This window comes from Labrus mixtus, chromosome 23, assembly GCF_963584025.1.
Source record: "Labrus mixtus chromosome 23, fLabMix1.1, whole genome shotgun sequence".
Taxonomy (NCBI): Eukaryota; Metazoa; Chordata; class Actinopteri; order Labriformes; family Labridae; genus Labrus; species Labrus mixtus.
In genome coordinates this window covers 16542625-16561668 of record NC_083634.1, presented here as the reverse complement: position 1 = coordinate 16561668, position 19044 = coordinate 16542625, and the positions used below count along the sequence as shown (strand labels likewise).

Here is a 19044-nt window from a genome sequence, read left to right as displayed (position 1 = left end):
CCCCAGCTCCTGAAGCCACATGTACGATGTGTCCATGGGCAAGACACCTAACCACAAGATGCTCCTGCTGCTTCATCAGCGGTGTATGAGTGGGATTAGTTACTTCTGATGGTCGCTTTACATAGAAACCTCTGCCAACAGTGTGTGAATGAGTGTGAATGTTAAAAGTGCTCTACAAGCTCAAGTCTATTTACAAAATAAAGTTGTTATTAGGACCCTCCGCGGATCTGTGTCAGCAATCAGTGCATCAGCAATTAGCAGAGTTAATGGACGGGGAGTTCGGTGTAAATTGGTATCAAGACAGGTATAAATTAAAATGTTCTGTTGTTGCTTTATACACACACACACACACACACACACACACACACACACACACACACAGTTTGCCGAATTACACCCTCAGGCACTTAACTTTCTCCTCCTATGCTCCACTCATATTCCGTTCATTGTTTCTAAACTCTCACACACACACACACACACACACACACACACACACACACACACACACACACACACACACACGGATGCTCTCTTTCCATCTTGTTTTCTTTTCACACTCTGCCTCTGTCTCCAGTGTCTCCCTCACACATTCACATTCACACAAAGAGCTCCCAGTGACATCCGTAAATCACCCTGGAGGATTACAGCTCCATCCCTCCATCTCTCCCCGTCACCCCCCCCCCCCCCCCCCCCGCCCTCCCCCGCCCTCCCCCTGCTTCCTGACCTCTGTGCAGCCCTGTAATACTCTCCGTCTTTCACCCCCCCCCCCCCCCCCCCCCCCCCCTCCTCCTCTTTCACACCCTCCTCATCCCTCGCTCACCTTCCTCTGCTCTCTCCGTCTCAGCCGTGACCTCTCTGTGGCTCTGATTACTGTCTCACTTTTATCTTCGGCCTCGCGACGCTCTGTCACCTTTTGCACCGTTCACTGTCGTTCATAGTTTACATCCGATGATTCCCGGGTGACAAGCTGACAGTATGTGATGACTTTTCTTCTTAAAACTACACTCAAGCCAAGAAGAGCCGTGTTTGCAGAGTCATATTTCTCATGGGTCCATTGTTTTTTTTTCAGAACGAGGCCTGAGCTTTTACAGATGTCTCATTTCCTGGCTAATCTTTCATATACTCTTAAAAAAAAAAAAGATTACGTAACCAACACCTTAATAATCCCAGTTTGAAGACGACTTCTAGACCCTTCTTTTTCCTTCCAATACGATTGTTGGTTCATGTCTGTATTTTGGGCCTATGTGTCTGCAAATAGGTTTATGTTCTAGCCAGGATTGAGCTTTGAAGATTGATACCATACAGCCTTATTCACACATACCATTACTATGTTTGACTTTCAGAGAAGCTGCATGTGTGTACCCATCCCCCCCCCGAGACTTCTTCCTGCCAGCACCCTAGAAACATTTCCATAAGTCATGTAGCTTAAATTAGCATAGCCTTTTTCTCATGGCTAAATTGGCAAAAAGATTGCTAAAACTTCCAACAGAAAATAAACAATATGACGAAGTGACCAATAAAGCAGCAAAAGGTGAACACTTTTTATTTCCACCAGTACTTGTCATCTTCAACGTTGTATTCTCACCTTCCTTTTACGCGCAGAGCCAGTACTCGATCATACAACTTCAGAATGACAAGGTGCTAAAGTCGTGAAAAGGTAACTTGTTAAGCATTGACCAGCTTTATATTTGTGATGTAGCAATAATTATTTCCACACTTACCAATGCCTCTCAGTGGATGTTTGTCACAGCCAGAAACATAAAAAACCATCATGAGGCCATTAGTGATGTTACTGGTCACACAGGTGTAACTAATGGTGTCATCAATGGTTTGGTTACATTAAAATACTTCAAGCTGAGCCCTCTGTGTGCTCGCTGGCTCAGCTGCCAGATCTAAATGGAAAGAAGCCATTACCAGTGCCATCAAAGTGTTTCCTGTTGTAAATAATAAAAAAAATAAAAAAAACACTAAGAAGGTCAACTTCAGACTGAGACCAGGTGTATTTTAGCAGAGACAAGATATCTGTGAACACCTTCTAAAAATAAAGGAAATACTTAAATAACACATAAGAAGCTATATATACACTGCAGGAAATGACAGACACTTTAAAGATGCTCAAGTTCAACAGGTTTTTTTTTTTTAGTTGTTTCAGAAACTGCATTATGTTCTTAAATGGGTTAAACACGGTCTATTTAGAAGTATAAAAATATAAACACATGAAACATGACGTGGTGTGTGTTGCTTTCCCCCCCCCCATGGACAATGACGTATTGTTTCTTCGCTGAATTGACCATTTTTTACATAAATTGTCAACACATCCTGTTTCATTTTGTAGAGTTTAAAACACATTAAAAGCTAAATATTGAGTGTTTTGCTCTCAGAAAATTTCCAGTGACAGTGTATGTGTGTGTGTGTGTGTGAGCTCCTTCATATACTGATCCATTGACTCCACCTCACTGGGCATTGTTCCAGTGATTACACTTCAGCAGCACGTTCACTGTACTCACTTTAATTACATCTTTGTTGATTAAGCTACAGTCACGCATCCATTCAATCTAAAGGTAAGGCCTATAACATGAGACTGAATGTTACAGGGTGTAAAAGGTCACCTGGTTTTGTTTTTTAGCCGTTAGCCTTAGCCATGATTTGATGCATGTTTTCACCCTGATCGAGACATATTAGATATTTGTTTCCTCTTTGGTAGCAGGTTGCAGTCATTATTATTAATGAATAAGATGACCTTGGGATTAAAATTCAGAGGGGGTAGGAGCTGTAGGGAGGGCTCTTTTTTTGTTAACACAAGGTTAGCAGGCAGAATTTTAAAGAACAGGTAAATGACATGAGGTTACACCTTGTTGTACAGTAGGCGGTGGCACCTCCAAGTTGTTTGCAATCCGCCAAAAAAATGACAGAAGAAGAAGAAGAAGAAGAAGAAGAAGAAGAAGGGATTACAAACCTGCTCCATGAAGTCAAACTTCAAAAATGATTCTTCAGTTTTAAGGACCGGTTTTCACTTTTAGTTCATATTATGATCTCTTATTTTGTAACTGTAGGCGTTAGCATATTTATTAGTTTTCCTGAAAACTTGGTTTACTTTTGAATCCATCAATACCTAAAATGTAATCCTACAAGCAGGGTCCGAAATTAACACCCGCCAAGCGCCAAATGCGGGTAGATTTTCCATTTACTACTGCCTACAAATAATACAAAAAACAAAGGCCAGCAAATATATATTTTTTTTTTCCAATTTCTCAATTTCCTGATCTGATGACATGATCGAATCTGTGACTTAAATTTGTTATTGATTAAACAAAACATAATACCTTCTCAGTTAAATGTACTGTAACAGATGTGTATAGGACACAAAACAAAATTTCTTATTTTGGCCGGTAAAAAAATATGTTTGGCCGGTGAATTTTTTCATCTACGTGCCACCTTGGCCAGTGAGTCAAAAAGTTAATTTTGGACCCTGCACAGGATCTTATCTCATTTCTTATTCGAGCAGTAGACAGGAAGTGTAAACAGGTTTGTTGAGGTTGGCACATCTTTTTTTTGTGTATAGGGAAGGAAGTACAGACAAAGAAGAAGTCCGAGAGAAACTCTGCTCTCACATTTTAATGAACTGTTTCTTGTCTTTCTCCTCTTTTCCTTCTGCATTATTAGAAATGTAAAGTTAATGTGTTTTTTTTAAAAGCTAAGCGTCAGAGCTTCATTGTCGTTTTCGATGTGAAGATGGACCAAACCTTGCGTTGTGTGCTGGGGTTTTTCTGTGAGTACATCAGAGCTTTTTAAGTTTTGTGACTTTCAAACAGCGAGTCATGTTTCTATGAACATGTAGTTCAGCTGTTTGAATAATACAACAGGAGTTAATCACGTGCTGTTTGTACAACATTTGAACAAGGCGTGAACAGTAAATAGTCTATAGTTTTGGGAAAAAAAGCTTTAGGATTGAAATGGCTGCCAAACATTTGTTGTTTTGTGAGTAATTCTGTTTATTGATGGATAGCCCCTTGAGATGAACCATCTCGTTTTTGAAAGTTTTGACAATAACAGTTACCTAAAATGAAACTCTATCTGGATTTAACACCTTTAATTCTTCCCTGATGAACTATTGATCTTTATTTTAGTGCTGAATTTGATCCCCCACGGATTGGCTCAAGGTAAGTGATTGTCTTATATTTCTATGGTTTTTGTTTTTTAAATATTTCTGCAGTTCCTCTATTTATTACCTACTTCATCACTTTAACATCATCCACATGTAGTGTTTTGTGTTTATGTTTTATCTCTTAAGTTGAATCAGAAAAGAAAATGTCCTAGAACATGAACTGAAAATGTTTTTTTTAAGCTATGCATTTTAGTTTTCTCTTTTGACTCGACTCTGTCCTTACCATGGAAAGCTGCTGGTATTTCTAGAAACTGTTGTGACTCTGTAAGCTCTTATATCTCTTCAACAGCTGCTTCTTTTAACGCTGCTTTATACGTTACTTTAAAACCATTTACAACATTATTGTTGTGTCATTATTATCATAGTTATATTGTACAGACATTTACTCATTACAATAAGGATCATGGATGAAAACTGTAATATTTTCTCTTTTTAGTTTGTTTTTCCAATCCTGTTTCTTTGTGATGTGAACAGGTAACCGTCCCCGTGTGACCACAACATCCAACTGGCCTGAAACATTCTGGGCTGAGACGCTCACTCTCAGATGTGAGATTGAGGGAGGTGGAGACTCTGAATGGACGTTTGGATGGAGAAGAGACAGAACATTCAGCTCAGACAAATATACAGCAGACAATAAATACATTATTAGCAGAGCCACTGAATCTGACAACGGAGACTATGAGTGCATCGGCAGAAGGGGCCACACTAATTCTACCTTCACGCCTTGGAGTGAACCCTTCAAATTGACTGTAACACGTAAGTTGAACCATGTTGTCAATAATTAAAATGTCCAGGTGAAAATGATTTCATCTAAATGAGAAAACAAAACATTGCTTGCTTAAAGCATTTTGCAGGGAGCTGTGACAAATTATATTTTACCTTTCAGCATGGTAACAAAATAACTGAGAAACTTAAGACTATCACATCTTTTGTAATTCTTAAAATATGTCTTAATATGGTTTAAAACAGTGAATTTTGATTTCACTAACAGTGTCTGAATAATTGCTTATAAATATTGGCTAAGTTATTCACATTTGACAAAGATGTTTGTTGATATTGATAGAGCTCTCCTAACTTATGATTGTGTCAAAGTGAGAAAAGTATCTCAGATCCTCAAACATGGGCCTCCTGGCTCCGCCTCCTTCCCGTTATAAACTTCGAGGTGACCGAGTCTTTGCAGTCAAGGCCCCACGGTTGAGGAACAGCCTTCCTCCCTCAGTCAGGGTCTGCCCCCTCTGTGGAGTCTTTTAAGTCACGCCTCAAAACACACTTTTACATGTTGGCTTTTGAGTCCTAATTAGGTTGCTTGTGTTTCTTTCTGATGTATTTCTATGAAATATAATTTAATATTATAGTCTAATTATATAGTTGGTATCGTGTTTGTGCATTTGTGTGTGGGGCGGATTAGGTTTAAAAAACAAGACAAACATGTTTGTGTGAGTTTTTTTTATTCATTTTTTTAAATGTGCTTTATAAATACATTTGATTGATTGATGTTGTTTTTTAAAATGATACATGAGTTGGATCTTTTCTGGAATTGAACTACTTTAAATTTAATATAATTTAAGAGATAAATCTTATCACTAGTTTCTGCTCATAATTCTTAAAGTCATTTTTACTTCTGGGCGCAGAACTGTTTGAATTTGACCAAATTGTAGGTACGGTAATTTACCTTTTTACATCTTTGTTTCCAAATCAAACAGCAAGAAGACCAAAGGCTGAACTGAGAGCTGACAGCACATCAATTCCAGCAGGGGGCGCTGTGACCCTGACCTGTGATGTGAACCCTCCATCATCTGGCTGGACGTACATCTTGTACAGAGGAGATCACTCGCGCACACAAGATGATGGTAAAAACTTCAATGGACGAATCAGTGTCTCCCAGGGAGGAGTCTACTGGTGCGGAGGAGAGAGAGGAGAACCAGTTTACTACACTCATTACAGTGATTCAGTCACTATCAACATCATTTGTGAGTTTAACATTTTTGAAAACTTGTAATAATATATTCTATCCATAAATTGATTGATATAAAAAGCTAAAGATGTTTATTTTTTCTCATCATCGTGTCCTTGTTGGGATCTCTTGAACACAAACAGTATCAAACAGAGCTGTTGTGACTCTTCAGCCCCGTTGGACTGAGATATACAGCGGAGAGAAGATCACTTTTAGATGTGAAATCGAGGGTGGAGACGACTCTGAGTGGGAGTATGAGTGGGAAACAACCACCTCTGAAAGATCTGTAAGACAGAGTAAATCCTTTGAAATGACTGCTACTTCTTATAGGGAAGGAGAATACAAGTGTAAGGGAAAACACAAAACTGAGGTACTTTCCTCAACACCATGGAGCACTCCAATCACCTTGAAAGTATCAGGTAAGATGGACTTAAAATCAACATGAAAACAAGTTTTAAGAAGGTTTGTGTATGTTAAGAGAAGCTATCATTCATAGCTGAGCAGTACTCAAATTGTGACTTTATTTCTTCATTGAGAAAGTTTTAGTGCAGATCACAGTGATTAAGTGTGTCTTTGGTACAATAAGTTTCATGGATGAAGTTCATGTTTATTTCCAAAAGGTATTTTATTAATGGCTATTTAAAGAGACAGTGATCTCTTTTTATATCTTATATATACAGTATATATATTTATATATATAGAGAGAGAGGAAACCCAGTTTACTACACAAAGGACAGTAATAGAATTCAGTTAAAAGAAACTAGTAAGTTTTGCATATTGACATTCTTTGGTGTAGATTTAAGGTTTTTTCATCTTTGTGTACTTACTGTGAATTCTTCAACATTAGCGGTTGCAAACAAGGCTGTCGTGACTCTGCACCCCGACTGGTCTGAAATATACAATGACGAGTCGATTACTCTAAGATGTGAGATAAAGGAAGGAGACGACGCTGAGTGGGAGTACGAGTGGAAAACAAGCAGCTCAGTCAAACCTCCAAAAGAAAAGGAATACAGTATTGGACATGCTAATACATCACACAGTGGAAACTACAGTTGTAAGGGCAGAAAAAAAAGTGATCAGTCTCCAACAGGTTGGAGCGATCCCATCACATTAACGGTTTTATCCAGTAAGTAGCATTTCTTTTATATAAACATTATACTGTACTATCAGATATTCCATCATTACATGGTTTTATTTCTTTGAATAATCACTTTTCCAACAGGTTCACCCCAGCCTGTCCTCACCGTGTCTCCACTCTGGCTGAGTCCTGGAGACTCTGTGACTCTGATCTGTGAGGTTAAACACCCATCAGCAGGATGGAGGTTCTACTGGTATAAAGCTATTCCCAAACTATCTGACAACTCCTACAGCTACCAGCTGCTATCTGGAAGCAGAGATGGAACTGAAAAGTATTCCTTCATTGTTCATGGAAAGACACACACAGCAGGATATGTGTGCAGAGCTGGAAGAGGAGAAATGAACACTCCTTATAGTAAACTAAAGTTTGTCTGGTCTGGAGGTCAGTTTGTTTCTGTCTTTATCTTTATTCAGTTTTGATCTATGAACAACATATAGTTTCTTCAGTACTTTTGTCTGTATTGTACAACAATCCAAGAGAAAGATAGGAATTGATCACGATGACTTCATGCTCTTTCTTTCCCCTTCCTTTTAGTGAACAACTTTTCATTGAGTTGTAAGTGTGTATACATACATATACATTCTCAAAATAGTTAAACAGAAAGCTCAATATCTACACTCGATTACCAAAATAAATACACAACTTAACTTGGAGCTAATGTGCAGGTAGTTTGCAAATATATCTTCATCTGTCTAAATAGACAATTTAAAAGCATCATATATGTGGTGTGTGTGTATCCACAAGTGCATATGCATGAGCCTACAGTACAATATACACGGCCAAATGCCAAACTTGTTTCCTTGGTGAGTGGTTGATGTTGTTTTTGGTAGCATGAAAAACATTTAAAGGAAGATTATTAGAGTCTATCACTTAAATAATCGTTCAATAAAAACATTTTACTTTGTATAATTAAGCATCTTATTGCTAATTGCTTACTCTCACATGTGAGGGCTTGTATGATTAAAATAATGTTGGTCAGTAATCACTGATGGAAAAGAAGAAGAAAAAAACAATGCTAATCTGTCATATCTTTGAAAAATGGCAGGTCAAAGAAAGTCTTTCAATTTACAGACCGAATTCCTTGGTTGGATATCGACATTAAATATAAAGTCCAATGGCAGCTAACGGTCTGGGCTTTGTTGAACCTCTTGTTTCTTTCTTCTTTTTTAGATTTGCCTTCATCAGCATCTCTCACAGTGAGTCCTGAAAGAGTGCAACACTTCACCTCTGATTCTGTCTCACTGGAGTGTAAGGGGAACTCTACTCAGTGGAGAGTGAAGTTTCAAGAGGATAGCTCCCTGGCAGATTGCTCCCTGAGGGATACAATGACTGGATCAACATGCACATTAGAACGTTTCATTTCAAGAAATAATGTGTACTGGTGTGAGTCTGGATCAGGGGAGTTCAGCAACGCTGTCAACATCACTAAACAGAGTATGTTTTTATTACATTTCTTCTTAAAGTTTTTATCTTTCAGCATCCAAGTATTCAATTCAACATCATTCAGTTACACGTTATCTCCATCGACATTGAGAAGTAAAAGAGCAGCACAGTGTGGGAGCGTTTACTCTCTTAATTAGATAAAAGCAAAGATTAAGGTCTGAGTGTATATCATTATTAAATACTGATCACATTTGTAGACAGTTGCTGTTCAAACACATTTGATGCCAAAGTGTTAAACATAAGAAGGAGTAAGGTGTACACAAGATAACACATCAGATTAATCATCACTTTGAAGCATTGCTGTAAAAAAATAGATATTCTCATCATTCTGTGTCTGATAATTTTTATGTTTGAACCTGATGATCTCTGACTGAATCCTCTTTTCTTTAACTGTTTTACAGATTTGTATATTATCCTGGTGAGCCCTGTCCATCCAGTGACTGAAGGAAGTTCAGTTAGTCTTAGCTGCAGATTGAGAAGCTCAGATAATGTTTCCAATGTGTTCTTCTATCGGAATAACAAACTCATTCAAAATGATACCAGAAAGGAGCTTAATATCTCTGCTGTGTCAAAGTCTGATGAGGGCTTCTACAAGTGTCAGACCTCAGGGAGAGAGTCGTCTCAGAGTTGGATGTCAGTAACAGGTGAGTAAAATAACCAACACTTGTCTGCTTTAGTGTTTACCAAAATTTCTTTAGTATCCTTTAAAAGGGAAAATCAAATTAAATTTTTAGTTCATACCTCCTGGATTCTTAAACGTAGGTGATCACATTATGTATTTATGTTGAATATTATTTGTATACATTTTAGAGGTTTTGTCTTTACTACCAGGACTGAAACTATGAAATAACACTTTGAATCAGTTGAAGGAGTGTTTGTATGATTGTAGTATCAGTGACTATTTGTTATTCTTTATGGCAGTTATGGAAATGCTGTTTGAGGAATCCACATTTCCTGTAATTCCTGTGATTGTTGGGCTGATTTCTGGAGTAGTGCTTACAATATTTATCCTCCTATTGTATCATTTCCTTCAGTCCAAGGGTAAGACCTTTCTTTTACTTCTAATTGTTAAATACTTTATTTATATTAAATATAAAAATGCACTGACAAAGATTAGCAATGTGACTTATATAAAGTATAAAACAATGTAACAGAAAATGTCCTTTTCACAGACTCATGCTTCAGGAGGTAGGTTCAACTCTCTCTTTACTTATTTTAAATATAGCAGTAATTAAAGCCATGGTCCTCAATGTAATGTTTGTCAATCCTGCATGTTTAAGGCCAAGCCAGTCTGAGAGTAACAACCAAGACTCTGCCAGAAGTCATGAACTTTACCAGAATGTGGCTCAACCTGATGTATACTCTACTCTCCTGCACGGTAAGCATTTCATCTTGATATTGTGTATATATACACACAATTTTAGAAATTAATGTAGCCTTCAAAATATATGAATCCAAAATGGGATCAAATTGACTTTTGCTTGGTTTTGACTTCTCTATAGGTGATGCCAGTGTCTACGAAACACTGCAAATCTCTGAGGACAACAACGCTGGTACTGCAGTTTTTTAAATTAATATACACTGAATGAAATATTTCACATTTAAGGAAAACATGTCACAAAAGAGTTTCATGTTCGTCATGCATTTGTCTATTTGAACGACACTTGTCCTTAAAACTTTGATGAACAAATACTTGCTTGATTTTCATTTTTCTAAAGGGGATGATTACGTCAACCAATCAGTAAGGCACTGAAGACACTGAAAATGGTACAGTGTATACCTTTTATATTCATGTGCACTCCAAAAATGCCCAATGTAATACAGTTGAAAACATGAATATATATTTATTTCTTTACTGGGTTTTTTGGAATAGAGGCCAGGCGTCTTGAATCAACAGCAAATAAGTCAAAATAATGTTAGTTGGATTCTTGTTTCTAGTTTTAAAACGACAGTCTTTGAGTTAAAAGACATGCATAACTATATACAGAAGCCACTTGGCCATCTGATTTCTAGAGAGGACCTCTGAGGCATATCTGATCTGAATGTATTTAAAGTAGATATTTTGTGCAAAGAAAAGTGTGGGACTACACGGACATAAAAGACAAAACATTTTAATAATTTCAATATAAGCAACTGTATACTGTGGACTAACATGTTTGTGTTTACTTCCCCAGTTCTTTGAACACACAGTTTGTAAATTCCGCCGCCAGGGGACTACCACAAAAGACGACATCAAGGCTGGCGGGGAATCATGGGAGTGATTCTCTCTGCTACTCTGTCCCCAACCCTGATGAAAATGAGCTAAGAGTTGACCGTAGTGAAGACAAACGAACGAAACCGACCTGAGGAAGAGAATATGTTTACCGACGATGTATCCAAGTCTGATTTACATGAAGTTTTTATCACAGCAGCACATACAGCAACAGTACGGTGTTTCCATGGCAACGAAATACATGTCGTGTCTGTCATGGAGGCTCTGTCATGGTGGCCACCACGACAACACGGCTTCTGTTACTATAATATTAAGGATTTCTTTGGCTTTGAAATATTTGCGGGAATGTAAGTACAAGACGAAAAATATATTTATAACATCAGTTTCGTCAATTTTTAATTATTTAGATATTTAAGTGTAAAAATTTGTATATCTTTCTACATATTGTATATTTAAAGGAGCTGATTAAATTACATAAATTATGTTCACATCGTTACTTAACATGCAACTCTGCTTTCCAATTATCACAAATGTTCAAGGGTTAGTACAGTTCATTTGTTTTCTGGTTAAATAAGAGTGACAGAATATGTATTACATTACTCATATTAGCTAAAAGCTTACAATTATTACCAGAATATTCTTGACTATTCTTATTTTTAGAAGTATATATTTTATTTTGTCATTTATCTGTCAATTTTGTGTACTAAACTTTGGATACGAGTTGTTTCAGCTGCTTCATACTGTATATTTTAGCTTGAGCACCCAGTTGATAGTGCAGCTTTAAAGTCGGCTTCTTTGTCAGTGTTGGCTTACAAAGATCCCGGATGGACATCAACATTACTTTTATATCTGTGATGACCTGCTCTCCACCAACATAATCATTTACATTATAGTTTATTGAACCGTCAGTAATTTGTATCTTAATTATTTCATAGTTATGTATTGTTAAAGTATTTCTGCTGTAATGTTCCTAATAAATGTTTTAAACAGGAACAACAGTTTCTTTTGGTTGTACTTGCTTTTTGACCAACCAGCCAATAAGAATAAGGTCTTGCCACATCAACCCCAGATGCAGTTCCGGCCCTCATCCCTGTGGTCTCTGTTATCCCTCTCTCTCTTTCCCATATTTCCCATCTATCTTCAGCTTTACTATCTAATAAAGACGAATGCTAAAAATCATCCTTGAAAGAAGTTATGGTTGTTACTCTTTGTCGTTATCTGTCAAAGACGTGAAGTTCTCTACCGTTGAAAATATAGAAATACAAATTATTAACAATTTCACCTTTTTACAGCATTGCAGCTTTGTGGCAGAAAATAACAAAGGTCCTGCATCCCATGAGCAGCCATTTTGTTTTCTTCTTGACTTTAAAAGCAGAGCTTTCAATGTTACACATTATTGGTAGTTTCCTTTTAGTAGTAGTTTACTCAATCAGTATTTACAAATTACCCCCATACAAGAATATATAAACGTTCTATTCAAATTATGAATAAAATACGTTGAGGGATTAAACTTGTTGAAAAGGTTTAGGCTGACTCTGAAGCTTTCTATACCTTCTCTTTTTAACATCAAATATACTTGAAGTCGACCCTTTAACTACTAAGTTCACTTCACAGAAACAGTTTCAAACATTTCGAACAAAACAAAATGAAGTTCTAAAACATTTTATACTAATCAAGTAGGTATTAAAAACAAGACACAACCAACAGTTTCAGTCTTTGATAATCTTCCTTTTGTTCTTATATATGATGCTATACTCTATATGTATATATCTATACATTTGGTTAAGCACTTTGTAACCTTGATTAGTGAAGTGCTATATAAATAAAGTTATTATTACTATATCTTTTTATCACCTTATTTTAAACATTTTTTATGAGCTTTGAGCCTTTATTTGTTAGGACAGTGGAGGCATCAGAAACTTGAGAGAGAGGGTGAAATGGTTGCAAGAGTAGACACCTGTCGGACTTGAACCAGGGCCGCCTGCTTGACGGACTTCAGCCTCCGAACATAGGATGCTACCTCACCGCTAAGCCATCAGTGCTCTTATGTTTTTTTTTTCTTTAAATGAGGAAATTGAAATACGTTTTATTAACTTCTGTTTGCACTGTAACTTCTTCATGTACATTGAAGCCTCTCACCAACAATCTTCTCTTTTTCTCTTCTGCTTTTCTCATATACGATTGGTATCAGGACCAGCTGGGGCTCTTCCCTGTGCAACTGGCTGCTGGACTTCCTCAGCGAGAGGCCTCAGACAGTGCGGGTCGGCGGCAGCACATCAAAAACCACCGTCATGAGCACTGGGGCCCCCCAAGGTTGTGTGCTCAGCCCCCTGCTCTTCACGCTGCTGACCCACGACTGCGCTCCATCCTTCAGCAGCAACCACATTGTGAAGTTCGCGGACGACACAACAGTGGTTGGTCTCATCTCCAACAACGATGAGACGCACTACAGGATGGAGGTCAGCCAACTGGCCACATGGTGTAGAGACAACAACCTCTTCCTGAAGGTCGACAAGACCAAGGAGGTTGTTGTCGACTTCCGGAGAGTCCCCACTCCTACACCTCCACTGACCATCGACGGTGCTGCTGTGGAGAGAGTGAGCAGCACCAAGTTCCTGGGGGTTCACATCAGTGAGGATCTCTCCTGGACAACCAACACCACATCACTGGCCAAGAAGTCCCAGCAGCGCCTCTACTTCCTCTGCAAGCTGAAGAGAGCACGAGCCCCCCCATCCATCATGTGCTCCTTCTACAGCGGCACCATCGAGAGCATCCTGACCAGCTGCATCACTGTGTGGCTCGGGAGCTGCACTGCTGCCAACCGCAAGACCCTGCAGCGCACAGTGAAGGCTGCTGAACGGATTATCGGTGTCCCACTCCCCTCTCTTCTGGACCTCTACGGTACCCGCCTCACCCGCAAAGCAACCAGCATTGTGCGTGACCCCACCCACCCCTCACACAGCCTCTTCAGCCTCCTGCCATCGGGGAGACGGTACCGCAGCCTGCGGGCCGGCTCCACCAGACTGGGAAACAGCTTCTTCCACCAAGCTGTCAGGAAGCTTAACTCTCTCCCCTCTCTTCCTTCCCCCCCCCCCCTCTGCCCCCACGAACACTGGACGCTGAAACCCCCTCCCGTGTGCCACCAAGAACTCTGGAATAATAACTAATTATCAATCAGTTTAATGCACACTGCACATATTGCACAAGTTTACTTTTTCTTAAAATTGTATTTTATTTATTTTATTTACCATTTTGCACAATTTAGAATTTATTACTGTAAATATTATTTATCTTATTTTTACCTCATTTTATTTTATCTTTTTACCTCATTTTGGTTGTATTGCACCGCGGGTCGGAGACAAACGCAATTTCGATTCCACTGTATGCCTGGCATATTTTGAAATTGACAATAAAGTTGACTTTGACTTTGACTTTGACTTTGTATACTTATAAAATGTTGGTATTAATTACTACTTAATTGTCAACAACAACATCAAGCTGCTTTCATCACATGAAAGGTGCTATATGAATACAGTCACATCAGCATCCACTCGTTGTTAATACTACCTTAAGTTGTTCAAAGTTATAAATACTGTGAATTCTGCTGCTTCAGTGACATCATGTCCGGCCTGAGTGAAAGGCGGGCCTCCTATAGCAGAGGTGTTAATACAGGAAGTGGTCAGCCAGACTTTACCAAGTACCGACTATATCATGGGGAAATTCAGTTCGATCATAGGTTTCCTCATATTCTGTAGAAGATGTGAGTTTTGAGGTTTCTACGTTCTGTTTAATTAAGATGAATAAAACTGAACTTTTCACCAAAGTTTCCAAAGAAATCACTGATCAACGAGTTAGAGCACGCTGTGAAAGCTTCAACTGTTCCCCGAGTATTCTCAATAAGAAAACCCCACTGAGTTACAGTCAGGACTAAAAGAAAAACGTCTAGATGGTAAATGAGGCAGAACCTAAAGTAACATGTCAGATTAGATGAAACATATTGTTATCTTTTTGTCTTCTTTTTTCTGCTAATGAAAACAAACTGAAAACATTAAAACTTTCTCATGGGCAATAAGCAGTTAGTGTTTCCGGTGTTGTGGGCTTCAAACAAACTAGAAACTAGAACTCTACCACAATGTGGGAACATTTGCATGTTGAGGTTCTGCTTTTTTTTCACCATCTTACCGTGGCTTTAGTTTTTTGAATTTGAATTGTTATTTTAAAATGATATACTGAGAGACATGCTTCTCACACACATGTTCAAACAGGACCTGTGGACGTGCATTAGTGGAGAGAAGTCAGAGTGGGGCTGCTACACACTGCTATGCAGGCAGTGCACCAGATCAGTCGTGGGTTATTATTTATTAATGATCATGTGAATCATTAGATGGCATTCTATTTGTAATTCTGCCACCAGGGTGTATTAGACAAGGACACTCATATATTGTGTATTGCAAAACATTATTTATTTTGTTTATAAAAACACAACATAAATAAATATAATAATATATTTGGCATAACATGCAGCACATAGAACACTAGAAATGTTAGGTGTGTATGTGATCTTAAAGTTATTGGCATTATGTTTCATGGATGTGCAATAATTAGTTATTAGTGCCATTATTTATTTATTTAACCCCTAACAGAAGCCATTTTACATGATCTCTTTCTTATTCGAGCAGTAGACAGGAAGTGTAAACAGGTTTGTTGAGGTTGGCACTTCTTAGAATTTTGTGTATAGGGAAGGAAGTACAGACAAAGAAGTCCGAGAGAAACTCTGCTCTCACATTTTAATGAACTGTTTCTTGTCTTTCTCCTCTTTTCCTTCTGCATTATTAGAAATGTAAAGTTAATGTGTTTTTTTTAAAAGCTAAGCGTCAGAGCTTCATTGTCGTTTTCGATGTGAAGATGGACCAAACCTTGCGTTGTGTGCTGGGGTTTTTCTGTGAGTACATCAGAGCTTTTTAAGTTTTGTGACTTTCAAACAGCGAGTCATGTTTCTATGAACATGTAGTTCAGCTGTTTGAATAATACAACAGGAGTTAAGCACTTGCTGTTTGTACAACATTTGAACAAGGCGTGAACAGTAAATAGTCTATAGTTTTGGAAAAAAAAGCTTTAGGATTGAAATGGCTGCCAAATATTTGTTGTTTTGTGAGAAATTCTGTTTATTGATGGATAGCCCCTTGAGATGAACCATCTGGTTTTTGAAAGTTTTGACAATAACAGTTACCTAAAATGAAACTCTATCTGGATTTAACACCTTTAATTCTTCCCTGATGAACTATTAATCTTTATTTTAGTGCTGAATTTGATCCCCCACGGATTGGCTCAAGGTAAATGATGGTCTTATATTTCTATGATTTTTGTTTTTTAAATATTTCTGCAGTTCCTCTATTTATTACCTACTTCATCACTTTAACATCATCCACATGTAGTGTTTTGTGTTTATGTTTTATCTCTTAAGTTGAATCAGAAAAGAAAATGTCCTAGAACATGAACTGAAAATGTTTTTTTTAAGCTATGCATTTTAGTTTTCTCTTTTGACTCGACTCTGTCCTTACCATGGAAAGCTGCTGGTATTTCTAGAAACTGTTGTGACTCTGTAAGCTCTTATATCTCTTCAACAGCTGCTTCTTTTAACGCTGCTTTATACGTTACTTTAAAACCATTTACAACATTATTGTTGTGTCATTATTATCATAGTTATATTGTACAGACATTTATTCATTACAATAAGGATCATGGATGAAAACTGTAATATTTTCTCTTTTTAGTTTTTTTTTCAATCCTGTTTCTTTGTGATGTGAACAGGTAACCGTCCCCGTGTGACCACAACATCCAACTGGCCTGAAACATTCTGGGCTGAGACGCTCACTCTCAGATGTGAGATTGAGGGAGGTGGAGACTCTGAATGGACGTTTGGATGGAGAAGAGACAGAACATTCAGCTCAGACAAATATACAGCAGACAATAAATACATTATTAGTGGAGCCACTGAATCTGACAACGGAGACTATGAGTGCATCGGCAGAAGGGGCCACACTAATTCTACCTTCACGCCTTGGAGTGAACCCTTCAAATTGACTGTAACACGTAAGTTGAACCATGTTGTCAATAATTAAAATGTCCAGGTGAAAATGATTTAGTCTAAATGAGAAAACAAAACATTGCTTGCTTAAAGCCTTTTGCAGGGAGCTGTGACAAATTATTTTTTAACTTTCAGCATGGTAACAAAATAACTGAGAAACTTAAGACTATCACATCTTTTGTAATTCTTAAAATATGTCTTAATATGGTTTAAAACAGTGAATTTTGATTTCACTAACAGTGTCTGAATAATTGCTTATAAATATTGGATAAGTTATTCACATTTGACAAAGAAGATGTTTGTTGATATTGATAGAGCTCTCCTAAGTTATGATTGTGTCAAAGTGAGAAAAGTATCTCAGATCCTCAAACATGGGCCTCCTGGCTCCGCCTCCTTCCCGTTATAAACTTCGAGGTGACCGAGCCTTTGCAGTCAAGGCCCCACGGTTGAGGAACAGCCTTCCTCCCTCAGTCAGGGTCTGCCCCCTCTGTGGAGTCTTTTAAGTCACGCCTCAAAACACACTTTTACATGTTGGCTTTTGAGTCCTAATTAGGTTGCTTGTGTTTCTTTCTGATGTATTTCTATGAAATATCATTTAATATTATAGTCTGATTATATAGTTGGTATCGTGTTTGTGCATTTGTGTTTGGGGTGGATTAGGTTTAAAAAACAAGACAAACATGTTTGTGTGAGTTTTTGTCTTGTTTTTTTTTTAAATGTGCTTTATAAATACATTTGATTGATTGATGTTGTTTTTTAAAATGATACATGAGTTGGATCTTTTCTGGAATTGAACTACTTTAAATTTAATATAATTTAAGAGATAAATCTTATCACTAGTTTCTGCTCATAATTCTTAAAGTCATTTTTACTTCTGGGCGCAAAACTGTTTGAATTTGACTAAATTGTAGGTACGGTAATTTACCTTTTTACATCTTTGTTTCCAAATCAAACAGCAAGAACACCAAAGGCTGAACTGAGAGCTGACAGGACATCAATTCCAGCAGGGGGCGCTGTGATCCTGACCTGTGATGTGAACCCTCCATCATCTGGCTGGACGTACATCTTATACAGAGGAGATCACCCGCGCACACAAGATGATGGTAAAAACTTCAATGGACGAATCAGTGTCTCCCAGGGAGGAGTCTACTGGTGCAGAGGAGAGAGAGGAGAACCAGTTTACTACACAGAGTACAGCTATTCAGTCACTATCAACATCATTTGTGAGTTTAACATTTTTGAAAACTTGTAATAATATATTCTATCCATAAATTGATTGATATAAAAAGCTAAAGATGTTTATTTTTTCTCATCATCGTGTCCTTGTTGGGATCTCTTGAACACAAACAGTATCAAACAGAGCTGTTGTGACTCTTCAGCCCCATTGGACTGAGATATACAGCGGAGAGAAGATCACTTTTAGATGTGAAATCGAGGGTGGAGACGACTCTGAGTGGGAGTACGAGTGGGAAACAACCACCTCTGAAAGATCTGTAAGACAGAGTAAATCCTTTGAAATGACTGCTACTTCTTACAGGGAAGGAGAATACAAGTGTAAGGGAAAACACAAAACTGAGGTACTTTCTTCAACACCATGGAGCACTCCAATCACATTGAAAGTATCAGGTAAGATGGACTTAAAATCAACATGAAAACAGTTTTTAGGATGTTTGTGTATAGCTGAGCAGTTCTCAAATTGTGACTTTATTTCTTCATTGAGAAAGTTTTAGTACAGATCACAGTGATTAAGTGTGTCTTTGGTACAATAAGTTTCATGGATGAAGTTCATGTTTATTTCCATAAGGTATTTTATTAATGGCTATTTAAAGAAACAGTAATAATTTTTATATCCCTGTTTTAAACTGAACAGAACAAAAACCAAAGGCTGAGCTGAAGGCTGATAACACAGATATTCCAGTAGGAGGCTATGTGACCCTGACCTGTGATGTGAGGTCTTCATCTGGTTGGAAATACTACTTTTGGTACAGAGCAGATAAATCCTCTAACCCATCATCCATAAATGATGTCTCCTCGGCTGGACAAA

General features: G+C 37.9%; 2 protein-coding genes across 2 annotated transcripts in view; both read left to right on the top strand.

Annotated features, from left to right (window-relative positions):
- Positions 1-3564: 3564 nt before the first annotated feature.
- On the top strand, positions 3565-6715 carry LOC132958466 (uncharacterized). Its single transcript, XM_061031306.1, has 5 exons — positions 3565-3769; positions 4128-4160; positions 4640-4921; positions 5869-6135; positions 6263-6715. The coding sequence occupies exons 1-5, from the start codon at positions 3733-3735 to the stop codon at positions 6562-6564; spliced, it is 921 nt and encodes a 306-aa protein (XP_060887289.1). The 5' UTR covers positions 3565-3732; the 3' UTR covers positions 6565-6715.
- An 8449-nt stretch (positions 6716-15164) lies between these two features.
- The window catches only part of LOC132958937 (uncharacterized), a 59562-nt gene continuing 55682 nt past the window's right edge, over positions 15165-19044 (top strand). The window contains exons 1-5 of the mRNA XM_061032014.1: positions 15165-15854; positions 16213-16245; positions 16724-17005; positions 17957-18223; positions 18351-18626. Of these exons, the coding sequence (XP_060887997.1) occupies positions 15818-15854; positions 16213-16245; positions 16724-17005; positions 17957-18223; positions 18351-18626 (895 nt within the window). The 5' untranslated portion in view covers positions 15165-15817. The remainder of the gene's footprint in view (positions 15855-16212; positions 16246-16723; positions 17006-17956; positions 18224-18350; positions 18627-19044) is intronic.

Bases quoted from the DNA above. Each gene is read 5' to 3' on its own strand.
- LOC132958466 (XM_061031306.1), top strand. From the start codon at position 3,733: ATGGACCAAACCTTGCGTTGTGTGCTGGGGTTTTTCT. The intron at 4,922-5,868 runs GTAAGTTGAACC...CAAATCAAACAG, and splicing joins CTTCAAATTGACTGTAACAC to CAAGAAGACCAAAGGCTGAA. The intron at 6,136-6,262 runs GTGAGTTTAACA...GAACACAAACAG, and splicing joins AGTCACTATCAACATCATTT to TATCAAACAGAGCTGTTGTG.